The sequence below is a fragment of the Siniperca chuatsi genome, linkage group LG21 (genome assembly GCF_020085105.1).
Source record: "Siniperca chuatsi isolate FFG_IHB_CAS linkage group LG21, ASM2008510v1, whole genome shotgun sequence".
In the NCBI taxonomy this organism is placed as follows: domain Eukaryota; kingdom Metazoa; phylum Chordata; class Actinopteri; order Centrarchiformes; family Sinipercidae; genus Siniperca; species Siniperca chuatsi.
This window is the reverse complement of record NC_058062.1, coordinates 11084586-11101944: the sequence shown is the minus strand read 5'-3', so window position 1 is coordinate 11101944 and position 17359 is coordinate 11084586. Positions and strand designations below refer to the sequence as shown.

General features: G+C 41.1%; 1 protein-coding gene across 10 annotated transcripts in view; it reads right to left on the bottom strand.

The window, feature by feature from the left end:
- Window positions 1–17359, bottom strand: part of baiap2a (BAR/IMD domain containing adaptor protein 2a) — a 51860-nt gene that overhangs the window by 20301 nt on the left and 14200 nt on the right. For all 10 annotated transcript variants that reach the window (XM_044181120.1, XM_044181119.1, XM_044181116.1 and 7 more), the window contains exons 3-5: window positions 14623–14709; window positions 2931–2992; window positions 1575–1646 (exon numbers count right to left, since the gene is read on the bottom strand). In XM_044181120.1, the coding sequence (XP_044037055.1) occupies window positions 1575–1646; window positions 2931–2992; window positions 14623–14709 (221 nt within the window). The remainder of the gene's footprint in view (window positions 1–1574; window positions 1647–2930; window positions 2993–14622; window positions 14710–17359) is intronic.

Sequence of the window (17359 nt, the reverse complement as noted above, 5' to 3'; positions counted from 1 at the left end):
TGGACCAAAACATGCATTTGCACTGGTGTTGTCTCTGTAACCCAACAATGAATAACTCTTCCGTTCATTCCCTCCTAGTTCTTGAGTTAAAGCAGTACAACCAATATGGCTATTCATATCTACAACTGACCTCCCAGAAACCGAGACTCCCCAGTGGAAAATCCTAGATAGCATAGATCATACAGTGTAGTAATGGTTAGGGAAGACACAATTTGGTATTGTGAGAAGTTTGCGTGAGTCAAATTGGGTAAACAAGATAATATCCCTAGCATCCGCCTCATTAAGCTGGAATGTTCCTCCTGATTAACAAAGCAAAAGCCTGTTGACTTTTGTTGCCAGCGCCTGTACCCACAGCTGTCAATCACTGGCTACTACTGCACACAGATAATTAGTTTAATTAAATCTGATTAGAAACACAGTAGACAGTAGATGAACTTTGGTACACTTGGAGAATCTTCTTTGGTAATCTATAGGCTGTTTTTGCATATTAGGCTCATGCCCAAATTGTGACCTCTGTGATAACTGGAGAGTGTTGTAAAACCCCAGGTGAGCCATTATGTGAGACAAGAGAAACAGAGATAGAGACAGAGGGAGAACAGAGAAGGATGCACCACTGGGAGCAGCATACAGACTTGGAAAACAGCAAGCTTTCCTTTGAGTCTTTTTGAACTGAGTCGAAATTTCAGATGATTAATTCACAAAGTCTGAAGCAAAATGATTGCTATTATCACTGCGGCAGATCTGTGGGAAATTCATTAAATGTTAATATGTTAAAACCTCAGGGATATGCCAAGATAGAAATGTCTGAAATGGTTGATGCATTTGAAAACACAAATTTGGCAGATGTGTATGGAGTCAAAGATTACTTGGAGATAGTTTAAATCAGAACACTCGTGGTTTTCATTTGAACTCAGCATGACAACATCTGATATTACTGATAACTCTCCTCGTTAAGTCAAGAGGACAGGAGCCTAAATGACTCACAAACAACCTTTGTTTCTAGAGCAACATTACATTAAGTGTGTGTGTGTGTGTGTGTGTGTGTGTGTGTGTGTGTGTGTGTGTGTGTGTGTGTGTGTGTGTGTGTGTGTGTGAGTGAGTGGCTGTAAGCCGAGGCAGCTCGTAGTGTGGTCCTTCCAACAGTACAATAAAATAATGGCAGAGTTATCCCATCCCCCAAAACAACACACAGCAGTGCTGCTCTACACTCAGGCTGCAACCCACTCATTCTAAAGATATCACATGTAGACCAGCTTCACAGTGCTTACACACACACACTCTCCAGGAGGGGTTTATTATAATCAGTCTACCTTTGACGTGTGAGTAGATATGGAATGTTATTTCAAAGCTTCTCTTTTCACAGAGACATCCTCTAATTGTCTCAGAGACAGACTTTGATCCAGACATTGAAACACAACTTCACCTCCATCTCTGTTATCACTTCAGTCAAATTAGGCCTTAGCAGATTTGATGTTACATAATATAAAGCACTAAAATGAGCTAAAATATGGAGTGCACTTATTGGATTGAGGCTGTCCTTGGGCTTTGGGAAAGCGAGCCAATCAGATACTCACAGTCAGATAACGAGCATCCAGCTCCACCTTCTTCTCCAGCTCAGAGAGCAGCTCATTGTGGAAGGATTTCAACTGGGGAGAAAGCACAAGAACAGTTAAATAAAATGCTAATAATAGTTATTTCAATGACAAAACCAACAACAGATGCTGCATGTGGATACAGAAGTCAAAGACAAAGACTTTTACATTAAGTTGTATGCAACTGACCAACAAGTTATTAAAATACATGTGTTTTCCTCATTTATTCAGTTACTGAATAAATGTTTTAGCAACAAAGTCCTGGCCTGTGAAGTCTTCTTGGCTTGCAAATCACTGTCACTGATTCAGTGCTATCTGACACAATATTTAGTCACTAGATTGTAAACTGACCTGCCTGAAGAACGGCAACCAAATCAGAAAAAAAATATTCAATCTCTGCTCTGCTGAGAGAGGATTGGGAGAATTTTTTCAACTCATAGAAATCTTTGATATGAACTGAATGAAAAATTAAAACTGAAGGTCAGGTTTTGATATGCAACAGTGATATACTGTATGTGCATTGGTTAATATATGTGCAACAGGTTATTATGTATTCTACATTTAAATGAAATCGTTTAATGAACAGAAGCAAACTTAAATAGAATATCTTATACAAAAAAAGATTGGATTTGGGGACAATAATCTTTTGAATCAGCCAATTCAGCTCAAAGTGGCTGAAAGCTTTTTTGCAGGGTGAGGACTCAATTTTGTTCCTGATTTCTTAGATTGGACTCTGGATGATTAGTGTGTAGAAGAGGAAGGATTACATACTGTACATATAGACAGTGAGTATAGGCATAGAGAGGGGTAGATAGACGTGTTAAAATATGAACCTATCCTTTAAAGGGCAGCTGGCTCGTGGGCACCTCAGTGAACTTGGGGTGCTCTAGCTCCAAGGCATCCACATGATGAGCACCTATGCCCAGGCCTTCCTCTATACTACACACACTAATGAACTTGATATTGACTGTGGATAACTCGTCATACAAGCATATTACCCAGAATGCAACACTGTTCAATTAAATCACTCGACTTCCCCAGCCACCTCCTGTGTTAGCAGTTTGGATTTATATGAGCTCAGCATGTCTGTTCATTCAATATGAGTTCATGTTCATTTAATTATCATGTATTCCATGGACTGCCCACAGGGGCTCGAAAGCTCAGGGACAAATCTGTGTCACGGCTGGACAAATTGGTTGTGGAGCATCATGGAGCAGAGCCACACCGCCAAATTAAAATGGTTTATTGCTGCAATAACTTGTTGTCGTGTCTAACCTTTTACATAGCCTGTAGCGTTGAACCACACAGCTAAAAACCCTTTGAGCTTAGAATACCAACCATCTCCTCAAGCTGCACTTGGATCTGTCTGTGGACCTCAGCCATCTGGAACAGCACATCCCCTGCACAGATAGAAAGAGGGATACAGGGAGAAAACACATGAACAACACTCAATAGCACAAGCATTCCTAGTGCAGAAAAACAGAGAGGAGAAAAGGCAGGAAACTACAGAGGAAAGGAAGAAACCAAAAAAGCAAGAGAGAGAAACAGAGAGACCCCAGCGTGCAAAGCTCATGCAGTAATACAAGACACACAAACATACGGGACAAGTGACTTGTAACTGGGACAACGAAGAACATGATGAAAGTTTGTTTTTTGGTACAAGATAACAGAAAACAGAGAAAACAAAAGTGATGACAAGTATGAAAAATGGGGGAGACAAAATGCTTACAATTAAATTCTGGTTCTTCAAGCACGTAAGTACTGATTTCTTGTGGAGATCAAACATATTGCCTTTCTTTCTTTGATTGATTAATCTTAATATCAGGCAATGTGATTTATAGAACAACAACAAAAAAAAACACCTCAAAGAAAGTTTAAAGTCTCCACACAAAAAGGAGTAAAAAAGGAAATAACCAAAAAGGAAGAGATAAGGAGGGTCATGCAGCTAGTGAGAATATTTCATTTCCATATACCTACAGGCTGCCTCTTCTGAATATGCAGTGCATTGTCAAGAAAAGGAACACAAAGAGCTACATTGAGCAAAGGACACATATACATATAGAGACCTGGTGGAAAGACAGTGTGAGATCTGCATGTACAGAAAAATGAGACACACATTCCCTGACCAGAAGGTCCAAAGCCCCTTAGCTTTGTCTGACATATTAAATATGGGTTATTTACTTGTTGCCTAGTGAAAACATGTGATATCAGCTAGTATCAATAAGGGTTTATATCGATTGCATTCAACTATTCAGGAAACATACTTCCATTAAATTTAAATAACTGCATATTGATTTTAGTGAGAAGATTTAATTTATAGAAAAGTAAGATCTGGACATTTGTGGCTGAACAGGAGCTACAACACTTAGAGCACATCAGACTTTTTTCATCTCAATCTACACTTAACTGCTGTGTTCTCTTTTGAAGGCTAACCTGTCAGAGCTCTCAAAATGCTTCGTAAGTGAAATCAGAACTTGAGCTAAAATGGTTTCTGTACAAACTTTAGTCTCCACCAAAAGGCTTTGGAGTGGTCTCCATCTCAACAGACAGCACGTACAATGCAAATTGCTACAGACAGACGACAGTGAAGTGACTGTAACAGAGTTGATGTCAACTGCTCCAAAATAAAACAAATAAAAAAAATACAATATTAACATTTTAAAGTGTTTATTGATGTACAGTAGTTGTAAACAATTATAAAAAATCCTATGACGACATATCATATATCATTACAACTGTGTTTTACTATTGTCATTCATTATCTGTTTATGCACCAGCCTCCACTTACTGTATGTGTGCCAATAGGAGGAGTTATAGTTGTTGACAAACACATTAATAAACACTTATACCCGTGTGTGTTATAAACCACTCATTAAATGTTTATATGCTGCTTATAAATGCTAATTTTCCCCAGGTGATAAATAAAGTATCTATCTATCTAAATAGGGCAATTTAAAGTAAAGACCTGCGATGAGGTCAAACAGTAAATGATGAATTCCTGAAGAGCTCAACATTCAGCACAATCATGGACCTTTTTAAACAGTGGTTTAACTATAAACACTGATATAAATAATGACCTACTAATTAGTAAAATTATATTTCAACCATCTAGTGTGTTTTATTACATGCTAAATTCAGTGCACTACACTGCCCCTACAACTCCTGTATACCGAAAACAGCCAGGCCTTTTGCCCATGGTGCAACCTGCCTGCTGATCTTGTGCCTCACAGGAGCTGAGAAGCAGGCCAAAGCATCCTGTCACTTCCCAGCAGGCATGCTAAGCAGCTTACAGATACTCATCCCTGATCACAGCCCTTCAGGCTTAGAAACCCTGGCATTCTGTTTGGCGGCTTCAACTAGCTGGATCAATTAACAAATGAGCAGCCACCACTGTACAGCAGACAAACACACACACAAACGCACACACACAAACACACGTCAAGTAAACTGGCAGTAGGACAGGGTGTTTGCAAGAAGCCAGAAAGGTAAAGAATGAATGAATCTGCGAGATATCTCATCTTGTCATCTGCAGTTTCATTACTGCACAATGTACGATGCTAAAGCATAGGGAGAAAAAATATTCACACTTTGGAGATGCAAATAGTTACCATGGCAACTTCGATATCATATCACACAACAACAGTAACAGAAAATTGGACTGCAACCTTTAGGGGCAGTTAACTGCAGATAAATCAATCAAGAATCAATAAAGCGGCATAATGTGGAAAATCTGAATGTGTTGCGTAACATTATTGTTTCATACAGAAGATATTTGGCAGGCACGACATAGCCTGAGAGACTTTGTGTAAGAGCTGTCAGCATGACAAGGATATCCGCATACCAGCTAAGAGCGACATGACAGACAGGTCGATAGCCACAGTGACAAGCTCACAAACATGCACAGACTCCTATACTTCGACACATCGATACACAACCACACACACCAGTAAATTAACCCTCAAAGTCGTGTCAGTATTGTATCAATATTGCCTGTAGGTGAATGCACCAACTACTACTTTAACACATGACAAGCACTTAAATTAATAAAACCAAAAGTTTTAAAACAGAAGAGGAATTATAGAAGGAACATTTCAACTCCGCTTGAGTCTCTGGCTGAGAGAAAACAATAGTTCTTTTGTGGGGAGGTGAGCTCAGGTTGATCTGCACCTGCAGCTCAGCAACAAGCAGCCACATGCCTGCTAGCTTAAACCACTGAGTCAGAGAAGGAAGCATGGACTCAGGACTTCAGTGCATTTGAACAGACTGTCCCCTGAAGAATGACATCAGCTTATGTAGATGCATTGACTGCTTGTGTAACAGAAGCGATGATACACCCACACAGGTAGAGAAAAGAAAAAAAATAATGTGGGCTACAGAGCAGAAAGAAAGTGGAAGTTTGCAATGTTGAGAGAGAGAGAGAGAATAAGAGAGACAGAGATGAAGGGAGGGAGAGAATGGAGGTGGATGGAGAGACACTGAATCACTGGTGAAGGTCAAGCTGGATTCACTATGGGTTGTCATGGAAGCAGGATAATGCTAGGGTCGCTGCCATGGGAGAAGTTGCAAGCTGAGGGGCAGCGGCTGCAAAATGTTGTGTTACAAAACACTGTTCAAAGATTTCCACCCTTACTATCAGCTATCATTACATCAGCATCTACTGTATACTTCCCTGGCGAGGAAAGTGGAGTGGGTCCCCACCTGGGGAGTCTGTGTACAGTATCTGTGTGTGTGTGTGTGTGTGTGTGTGTGTGTCTAAACAGTACAGTGATGTTAATAGCATGCTAAATCACAAGGGAAACAAACAAGTGGGCAAGTATAATGGGGCAGCGGGATAATGTGCGAGACGTAGATAATAGCTGAGAGTCTGGGTGGCCGTGTGAGTGTGTACAGTGTGTACACACATGTGTGAGTACACTCCCTGTGAAACCAAAACATCTAAACACAGTTAATCTAGAAGTGAGGGCAGCTTATGCTTACAGATCCCCCGTCCCCATGGGTTGGTGTGCATTCAGGTTAAAGTCCCCAACGGGATATAAGAACATGAAATACACACACACACACACACTATAGTTGTGTGAACTGGATGATAAACTCAGTTTGAACTCTTTTCCCACTTTGCTCATTTACATAGACTTTGACGGGAGAAAACTATTGATACATATGACATGTTACTAAAATTCACATCACAGCTGTTCAACCTACTAGCCTAATATAAGTTTGTCCAGCAATGGTGTCAAGCATTTAGGCCATAATGAGGGCTTAACAGGAGAAATGGAAGTCTGTCAAAGAGAAGTGGGTCACAGTGCAGTTGCAAGTAATCTTGACATTTATTCTAAGAAGGTCTCAGGTAGGTTGTCGTGCATTGTCTACTGGACAACACGTATGTAGCAAATCCAAACCATCTGGTATCAGTGAGCCAAAAGCCTGGCCTCTTTTTAAGCCGCTGTTCCACTAGCCTCAACCGCACCACATTTTATAACAGCAAAAAGCTGAAACATGGTTTTCAGTCCGTATTCTAAGATAAAAGAGATAACACAATAGTTATTTTAATAATATTTTATTTTGAGCTCAACAACATATCCCATGAGTCTTAGCCACAGAATGGTGGTATGTAGTTTTTGAATGCTAACAAAATGATTAGGTGTTTAAACTTGGTAACACTTTACAATAAGTTACATTAAATACTACTGTGTAGTAGAAGTTACCCAAATAAATTTGAAGTAGGAAGAGAAAAGCCATCATATTCTAGCTTTTGAGTAATGATGCTGAAAAAAAAGTCAATTCAGAAGTGGAGCAGGACTTCTAATGCTATCTATTGGGCTAAAGCAAATATAAAGCTAACATAAAACAACCATTTTACAATGTGTCAACTCTCCAATCCATGAATTCCTGCTCCCTTATTTTGCATAAGATAATAATTGTATGCTGCATAGCTGATATGTCTTAACTGTCACACCCCCCCTTCAGAAGCTGAAAAAAAGTTCATGCCCCCCACCCCAGCAAAAGTGGATTTCATTTTCATCATTCATTAACAATTCGGGTGATTAAAGTAAACAAAAGATTCAGGTTAGCAAGATAGCTAGCATCAGAGCACCACATGAATCATATTCATGCGAATTTAGGTCCGCTCAATATTCATGCCCCCCATGCAGTGGCTCTATGCCCACCCAGGGGGGCCCGCCCCCCACTTTGAGAACCACTTGTCTCAGTGGGCTGGTTTATTTATCATGTTTATCATGCTGAGGTCATGAAATACAAGTCTAGGGGTAACCACCTCATACAAATATCTTCATGACAACTAAAACCTGACTTGTATGAAATCCAACAAGAAATATACACTTGTCATATATCCTTCACAGATTTTAATGGTACAGAAGAGTGTTAACTTAACAGAAACCTGCACAAGGCTATGAAAGCAATCACGGGCCATGACTTAAAACTCTCATAAAAAAGTAGGTCCCTTGAGAGAAACTTTGATTAGTGCAGCACAAAATCCCTGTTTGATAACTCATCTGCTTTTCCTTGCCACTGAAAGCATGCAAGTGATGAATCACAAGCACTTTGATTGATTTGACAAGCTTGGGAAAAACATAGTGGGAGAAAGGAGGGAGAAAGAAAGTCAAATAATGGTGAGAGAAGCAAAAACGATGGCAGGATTAAGAGCAGGAACAGTTACTATGACTGTGACGATGTGTGTATGTTTGTGACAATGAATCCTTTAAAAGATCTGGGGTGTTTTTGTCTCTTCGCTCATTGCGACAAAGTCTTCTAAAACTCAAAGTATAAAGTTCAAAGTGAAGAAAGCTTAACATGAAAAAGAAAAAGATTTTGTTCTAGGGCAAATTAGGCAGACAGAGAGAGCAACAGCTAGGGAAGCAAAAAGTGGAATGATGGGGAAAATCCCTTGAGAATACAGTAATAATAAGTGATACTTCAATGTAGCAGAAAAGACACTGACGTGTAGCCTTAATGATAGTGCTGTTTTAGCTGTGTAGCAGAGCCCTTTGCACTTGAGTGGAACCAATAAGAAAAACAGCAGAGTCATGCAACTACCTGTTGAGGTATGGGGATTCAAGGAAGGGCTGAGTAAAAAAACAAACTGAGCTCTTTGACTGTGTGTGCGTGCGCCCTTGTGTGTGTGTGTGTGCGTGCGTGCATGCATGTGTGCGTGTTATTTGAGCTAGCCAGTTAGCCCTAAGAAACCATGGTCAATAAGGGTCACCAAACACAGAGTGTATTTAACTCTGAATATGCACTACTGAGGTGAAACAATAGTAGGCATATAAAAGGCATACAAGTTTAGGTCCACACACACAGCTCCTATGAGAGAAATGGACATATGCAAAACACAGCACCAATGATGCCATCTGATTATAACATCAACACATTTATATAATCAGATCTCACTCTTTCCACTATAGAAATGACTTGCAAATACTTCAGGGGCTCTTGCATAAGCATGACAGACAACATCTAAAACCCACACACCTACAAAATGCAGATTTGCATACATTACATTATCAAATCACCCAAAATGTAGACCTAACTGGTTTAACCACAGTCAGTGCCACAATTGCATGGCACTGACTGTGGTGCTTTTTTGCCTTGTTGCATGCCAGCCTAGAGAGAGCCCCAGTGCAGAATGTAAATGCGTCAATTATTCTCACAAGTGTGTACTAGAGTGTGAGTGTGTGTGCTTATCTAAAAAGGAAACAGAGTAAGAGAGAGAGTTTTCTGTGCATGTTTTGTGCATGTCCATCCCAGCTGTAGCACATGTCACTGCCATGAACAAATGAAGGGCAATGTGAATGTGTGTAGATGGAGAGTGTGGGGGCCAGTGGCTTCCCATCATGCAGTGCGTGTCTTAGAAATAGAGCAGGAGAAGGCAGGGACCCATGGGATGGTGGCACAGAGCTAAGAAAAGAGCTCCTCTGCTCTCATTTAAACAGGGACAGGTGCTAGAGGAGGAGAGAGGTAGGCCAGACTAAAGACAGAGAGAGAGGGGGGAAAAAGAGAGAGAGCGAGAGCGAGAACTGTGTGTATACAGTATGTGTACTCGCAGGTGCTCATTCAAATACAGCATGTCCGAGTTAACACTTCGCCCGCCACTACTAACCTCTGCTCTTGACAACAGACATGTCATTTAGCCTTTTAGACAGCATCCATTTACCAGCAGAAATGTAATGCTTATGTCCTAGATCCATTAACCTAAAAAATACAATTACGCTACATCAGTTTGCAGCCTCATTTTCCTTGTGTGAACCTTTTTTTTTTTCCTCGGGTAATTACTGGGAGGGCTATGAGGTGTTCTTTTATTTTTTTGGTGGGCCCTCTCCCCTGCAGCAACCTAAGCAATCCATTGGTTGACTACAGTTTTATATGACCTTTTTTTTTCCTCTAATGCATGTAATTTCCCAAAAGACATGTCTTTGTGCTGAGTCATACATGTACATTATTAAAAATGTGGCAATTAGCAAAGTTACAGACGTTGATAAGAGGGGAGAAAGATATTTGATTTCCTCTGGCTGGGGAGGCTGAACTGTAAGCACTTCACATTCCTGTCCAGGTTCTTGAAAAACAGACTAATCAGCCAAATGGCCCGAGAGAGAGTTTACTTTTAATTGTTAACCAGAGGACAGGATGAAGGAAAGCCATAGCAAATATAAAATACAGTACATTATGTCTGTGCTCTATACATACGTTAGTATTAGGTAGTTTGTAGTCTGACTTTCACACTAATCCTTAAAACTTCAACAGTGAAACACTAGCCATGTAGGACAGCATAGTGGAACACACCCAGCCAAGCACAGAGCAGCTCTCAACTCGACTTCACCTGAGGACCTAAAAGCACAGGCTGACCATATTGGCGAGTTGTATTGCCAGAAATCTCTTTCAGTATGGTACATATAATCTGTTTACTATTCTACCAGTGTATTATAGTCAAGTGGGACAAAGGTAATATATACTGTACATAAAATTGTGTTTTATATACAAACTTTAGGTCAGTTGGTCTTGATTTTTTTGTGTTTTGTAATCCGTACTCATCTGCTCAAATTCAAATTTGCCTTGTACTCAAGTGGGTGGTGTTCCTAAAATGCACCGCCCATCTGGCCCATCGCATGCCATGCATCAGTTAACTAGGCTATTGTTTTTCTCTTTGCTAATGCAAAATTGAGGAAACTAGTGAGCCCCGGAGAACGGATAATAATGAAACCAAACTATTTGAGAAGAAATGCCAGGAAGCATTTTGGATTCAAAACCATATATGAGAAAACGTGAATAAAGATAAGACTGTTTGCCGACTTTGTAAAAATCCAACTGCCCTACAGAAACATTAGCTTGTCACATAAGGTAGTGGAGGCATCACAAACATTAATTGTACAATGCTGTTTAGGATAGGCTACATGGGTTGCGTATAAATTACTTACGAACTTGTTTTTTTTTTTGGAAAAAGTAATGATGACAAATCAAAACAGTTGGAATTTCAGGAGGAGTTCAAACCTGTAAACTGCCTATTTGGCTTCGGGTCTGGTCGTAAATAGCAAGCCTCTTAGTTCAGAGGAATAAAAACAGAGCCGGTCGGTTAAGATTGTTGTAAATACATCCAGCCCCACAAAAACTCTATGTTTCCTGTATTTCCCTAGAAGGGTTGGAAAGCCACAAATGTGACTGAGGTAATGAGTGTTCACTTCTTCTTCATGAAGCAGGATAAAAGAAGAGGAGGATGGCAGAAACAGAGGGAGAGAAGGGAAAGAGAGGGAAGGGAGAGCAGGTGTGTGTGTGTGTGTGTGTTAGCATGTGTGTGTGTGTGTGTGTGTGTGCATGCATGTGTATGTGGGTGGCAAAGTGACAGGCGATGATTAGCCCAACCAGAGGAGGATATGTGGGAGGGAGTGTGTGGGAGTAGTGGGGCTGGTGAGTGAGAGAGAGACTCTGTTTCTTTAGGCAGAGATATACACAAGTAGATTAAAAGAGCACTCATAACGTATAAACATATAGAAATGACACAAGATTTATGCAAAGAAAATGTACACGACCATGCAAGTATAATAGGCACGAACACACACAAGCACATACAGTACATACACACAAGGGCAGATTCCTTTGGGAACATACTGTGTTCTAAAGTGTGTAGTGCATGTTGATTTGTTGATAATAAAAACAGCAACAGAGGGAATTATTTCACAGGTTAATTTCATTCCCTGCTTTAAGCATAATGTTTATGTGTGTGTGTGTGTGTGTGTGTGTGTGTGTGTGTGTGTGTGTGTGTGTGTGTGTGTGTGTGTGTGCGTGCGTGCGTGTGTGAGAAAGACAGGAGGAAAAAAGGAGGAGGGAGGAAGAAAGATGGAGAGCAGCTGCCGACTCTTAGGTGTGTAGGTGGGACCGTTTGCAGCTCGTCTCTTACTGAGTCTCTATGAAATTAACAGGCTTTAAAGAGGTGCAACAAGAGCTCTAACTCATACATGCATATGGAAATGTGGGCATGGGCAAATACAGACAGAAAAAAAACAAAACATATTTTTTTTAGGATAGTCAGCCTGTCAAGTCAATAACTCTTCAAGCAAACAACATCAACATGATGCCAACTCGTCATGTGACTGACGTGATTGATTACGAGTGTGGAAAATCCTGGGTGTAGTGTTTATGAGTATTTATGTCACCCAGATACCGAACACGATGCTTTGAAGTTTGCACTCATGTCCATCTCTATCAGTTAACAGGGGTAGAAATTTCAAATCTGGACAACATAACGGAGCCTGGGTGGAATTAAAATGGGACAAGCAAGCAAGCAACAATCATCACAAATGAGTCTGATCGCTTGAGTATGATATTTTTAAAATCTCCATCAATATACAGATTAGCGTGCAAAAACAGCTATTGAGACACAAAATTACTGTGGGAAAAATGACTGATTTACTCTCTATATTTAAAGAAAACAATTCAAATACTTTGCATGGTAACATCTCTTAAAACAAACAAGTTTAGGACAAGACCTATTTAAAATGAGATTTAAAAGCTCATTCTTAAATTAGGTTAAGATTGATATCTTCAAGCAGTATCTCATCCATTTTCCGTGTTGTCAAATTTAGCACAAAGGCTGTGGTCTGTTCGGCTAAACTCCAGTTTGCTCTTTTCCTCCAATCTGTGGATATTTCTGTGCTCTACCATCAGCCAAACAGGAAACTCAGAGCTCTGGGTCTTACCCCTGGTTTGACAGGAGGTCAGTGCACTGGCACCAACCTCAGGGCGGGGACTCCAAAGAGTCGCGAGCAGGTGGCTGGAAAACAAAACAAGAACGATCCTTCCCTTGCGAACTGCAGTAGCATGCAGGGGCGTGTTGGGTGTAGCTGTTACATTATACTGGAGACAGGCAATAAACAACAGGGGCTAATATCTTTAGCTACATCACAACCTTTCTTTTTCAAACTACAACTGCACAGAGAGATTCAGTCTTTGGCGTAGCTTGACGAACATAGACAAAAACAGACAGATATAAAAGACAGAGAAAATGACCAAGAGAATGAGTCATTTCAAATATCCAATCCCACAGGCAGGGCTTTTGAAAACGGAAATCAGTTTTCAGTTCCCTCTTACATACATATGGAAATGTGAGCATGGGCAAATGCAGACATACTTGTGACAAAAGAGGTGAGTAAATTTTATTTTTTTTTTTTTTTTTTTTTTTTTTACACACACCATATACTACATATGCACTTCGTGAAGAGGGAGTCGACTCACCTACCAGCACACACAGACATGCAAACATACATTTAATAGTGTCTGACAATAAGTATTTTTTTAAATAACGTAGAATTCCTTGTTGTTAGAGGCAGAAGAAGAGATTAGCTCAGCTGTCAGTCGCATCACGTACATTCTCTTTTCGTGACAAGTTCAGCTGAGGATGTCTGGCTTGGAAGAGCCCGCTACAGTAAGTGAGGTTCAGTTCAACATGGAGATACTGCTGTAAACTTTGGAATCAATAGGAAACCTCACAGAGGCTGCGAGATAGAGAGATAGAGGGAGAGAGAGAAAGAGGGGGCCGCTTAATGAATAAAACATCCTGAGAGCACTTTCATGTCAGTCCCTGTTGGATGGGCTGGAGGAAACCCAAACTGGATCTCAGCTCCACTGCAACAAAGGCCTCGTCAAATCAACAGCTACTTCTACGCCTATCAGGCAGTTGAAAGCACAATCAGTGCAAAGGGAATCTCTTCAAACAGGAGCTGATTTCCCATGGGCTGGTGACAGCAAATACAGACACACTCAGAGACACCGATCACCTAGGAAACTACTCACTATGCGAGGACCAAGTGTTGGTTCTCCAATTGACCTCTGAGTTTGTAACCAGCACACACATACACACCTAATAGACATGAAATACACACATCACAAGGTGCAACACTTCTGACATCTGGTATACTGATACATTTTTCCACACAAAATAAATACATATTACACAGTGTGGGGCGGCATGGTTCAGGAGGTAGAGCGGCCGTCTAGTAATCCGAAGGTTCCCGGTTTGATCCTTGAGCAAGACACTGAACTGCTCCTGATGAGCAGGTTGGCACCTTGCCCCTGCGTCTGTACACCATTGTCTGTACTGACGTAAATAAATGATGCTCAGCTCCCACCTTGCTGTGCTGACAGTACTGCATTCATTGTTGTTACCTATTTCAAACTCTGATGACATTCCTCTGACAAAAAGGAGGCCCATAAATTGAAAAAGTTATTGCCTCCAGGACACAATCTAACAACAAACTTTAGGAATTCAGTAAAAATTCTAATAATAAAAAAAAAACACCTCATGTATCAATCCACACATTCTCTCTGAATGCAAGCTTCCCCTGCCACATTTTTACACAGAAAGCTGATGTTAGTGTGTGTGTAGGTCTGGGTGTGGGCATGTGTGTAAGTGTGTGAAGAACTGATGGTGCTGTTGAAGGCCAGTGTGACCGAGGCCAACACCAAGAAAGAAAAAGAGAGAGAGTGGCAATAAACATAGGTCATCAGGTGTATGTCAGTCACTTACCTAAATCTTTGGATCCTTGACTCTCACTGGCCAGTTCACCCATTCTGACCAGAGCATCAAAGTAGCCTTTGGCAGCAAATGTAACATCTAGAGAAGAGAAAGTGGGATGATGATTAAGTTGAAAGTTACAGTGCAGCGTGTCTTTACAATTTCGGAAAAGACAAACCACTACACAGCTTCGCTTTGTGTAAACAAAGTCGTCAGCAGTCTGGCCAGTGACGCTGAAACACTTGCACTCTTCTCCTCCTTTCACATACCCTTTCCTTCTAGCTCTGCTTTTCCTCAGATGCTTTTCAAGTAGTGACTCACAGCTTCTCGCCATCAGAAAATAAGGCAACAGTGATGTTGCTACGTAATTACTCAAGATCATCTTGCTGGCATTCTGCATGTTGATTTCAAAGAGGAAATTATTTCCTGACAGATAATCTGTGCTTGATGAGGAAGCCACACAAGCATAAAAAGTGTTTCCTGTAATGTTTTGTTTCTGGTTTAGCGTCATAATGAGAAGTAAAGTTGGTTTATTAGCACCCCAAGGTGTATGTGAACATTAAGTTTAATATTTAGAGGGCTGTTTGGGTATCAAGTTTATTTTCCCGACACTTCAAATTCAGTGAAGCCTGAATTAATGTTGCTCTGAACAGTTCTGATCAGTTTTTCCAGATAACAACTGGAAACACTTTGCTTTTTTTCATGTTTTTGACAGTTTTTCTATTGCTACATCTACGATAAGTACCACACATTACAGTGAGTCAATCATACTTTATGCTTATGTGTGTTTAAAGTTATATTGTCTGGTGTTTCGAGTCAATTCTTGGGCAATTTTCATTCCTGGGCTCTTTTTGATCTATGACCAAATGGACCACTAAAATTCAATATTTGCCAGCCAAATAAATAGCAGTGTCACGCTGTAAACCACATGCTGTTAACCACATGCTGTTAGCCACCACTGGCATTTTCTATTCCATTTCATCTTTTTTGTCAATATGTCTGAACACTAAACAGCAGGACATAGTGACTTGGGGAGACTATTGATTAGTGGATGGATTATGGTTCATACACCTGAATAGACAAGGCTGCTGGGGTGTCTCTCTGCAACACTGGATGTCCACAGGTTTCAGTGTTTCAGTGTGCTGTAATGTAACACTGCAGTGTGACTTTTGTAATAATGTAACTCTAATTGCCTTTATAATCCAATAGGGTTACCTAACTGCTCAAATAATCTGTTTTTTCAATATACAAGATAATACCAGAGTAAAAACAAGATGTTGCATGTTTGCACAGAAATGCTTGACCTCTGCTCTAGATCTTGAGCATACACAAAAACAAATTGTGACGTTAATCAGCAGCCATTGCTCCTCTTCTCTCTTACTGACTAAATAAAGATCAACAGTACACCTGGTTGCCCAGGTCAATATCCACCTCAGTCCCTATTATTCCATCTGCAGTTGTGCTGGCCAACAAAAGGTCACACAGGGCAGAGCCAGCTTCCAGTGATTTCTGCCCAACTGCCATACAGCCTGCCAATCAACTCATCTCCAGTGAATAATGGCCTTTGCTTTTGGAGGTGAATTGAACAGCGGTCCAGGTGACAGATGGGCCCTGTGCCTGCAGACAGCTGCCAGGTGAGAGACACATTTACAACAATAGCCTGGCAGGGGCAGGCTAATTCTAGCAGACAGATGCAGCCCTGCGATAGAGGAAGTCTCCCAGGCTGGAAGCCTCGCAGCTCAGCGCCAAGGCTGAGGGACATATGCTAATGCTAATCCCAATTACAGCTGAGTCAAAGGCAGAAGATGACATGCGTTTCCTCCTTCCCCTCTTGCTGGGGGAAACACCTGAGAACTGAGAGCAGAGCCCCTCCAGAGCATCACGGCTGATTTATCTTCATTATGCCAAACAGACCTCCTGCCTGCCTTGATGTGGAAAGTGTATGTGAATGTGTGTCTGTACATGTGAGTTTGCACATGTATGGTAGGGGGTTGTGCGAGTAGGATGCTGGGAGCTACAGCAGATTTTGATCTCCAGGCAACAGACACTTTCTTCTTGCGATGCTGCTGCTGTAGCGTGTGTGTGCAGCTGAAGGATGGCTGAGAAGATAAGCTGGATCTATACGGATACTTTACTTCTGTCTAATGAAATGTGTGGTGAGGGGCTCACAAAGACAGACGGAGAGGATTACCGAAACTCTGATTGCAAGGCAGACAGACAATTGGTAGGGGAGGGGCTCATCTAAGAGCTACTGATCCATCACTCATCCTTTACTCTAGAGAAGAGAAGGAAGAACCACACATCTCTTAATCAGGACAACAATCATTTCCTGTACCTACATCGTCCTCATCATGCTGTCGGGGGACTTGTATAACAAGTTGCGTTTGGTAGGCAGTTGGAGTCACTCAGTTGTATGCATCTGTTGCATTTACACTTACCAAATGCTGTGAGATTTAGCAACTGACTGCTGTGTTGGAAAACCTGGAACGTGCCCATATACAGATCTAGCAGGCCTACCCATGAAGCCCTTTTGGTATTTCTGGTGTTGAATAATTTCAGTGATTGCTCCATATGGGTGGGAAGTGTGTCCTTCCATCCCCTGCCCCCACAAAGCAGAGCCTCTTAGGTCCCTTGGGTTGTGCCAATCCTGCAAAGTGGGTCTTTAATGGCTCAGTGAGTCCCTACCAGTCTGTCTCCTACCTACACCAAGGCCGGGATTAGTTATTGTGTGTGTCAGGCGAAAGAAGCA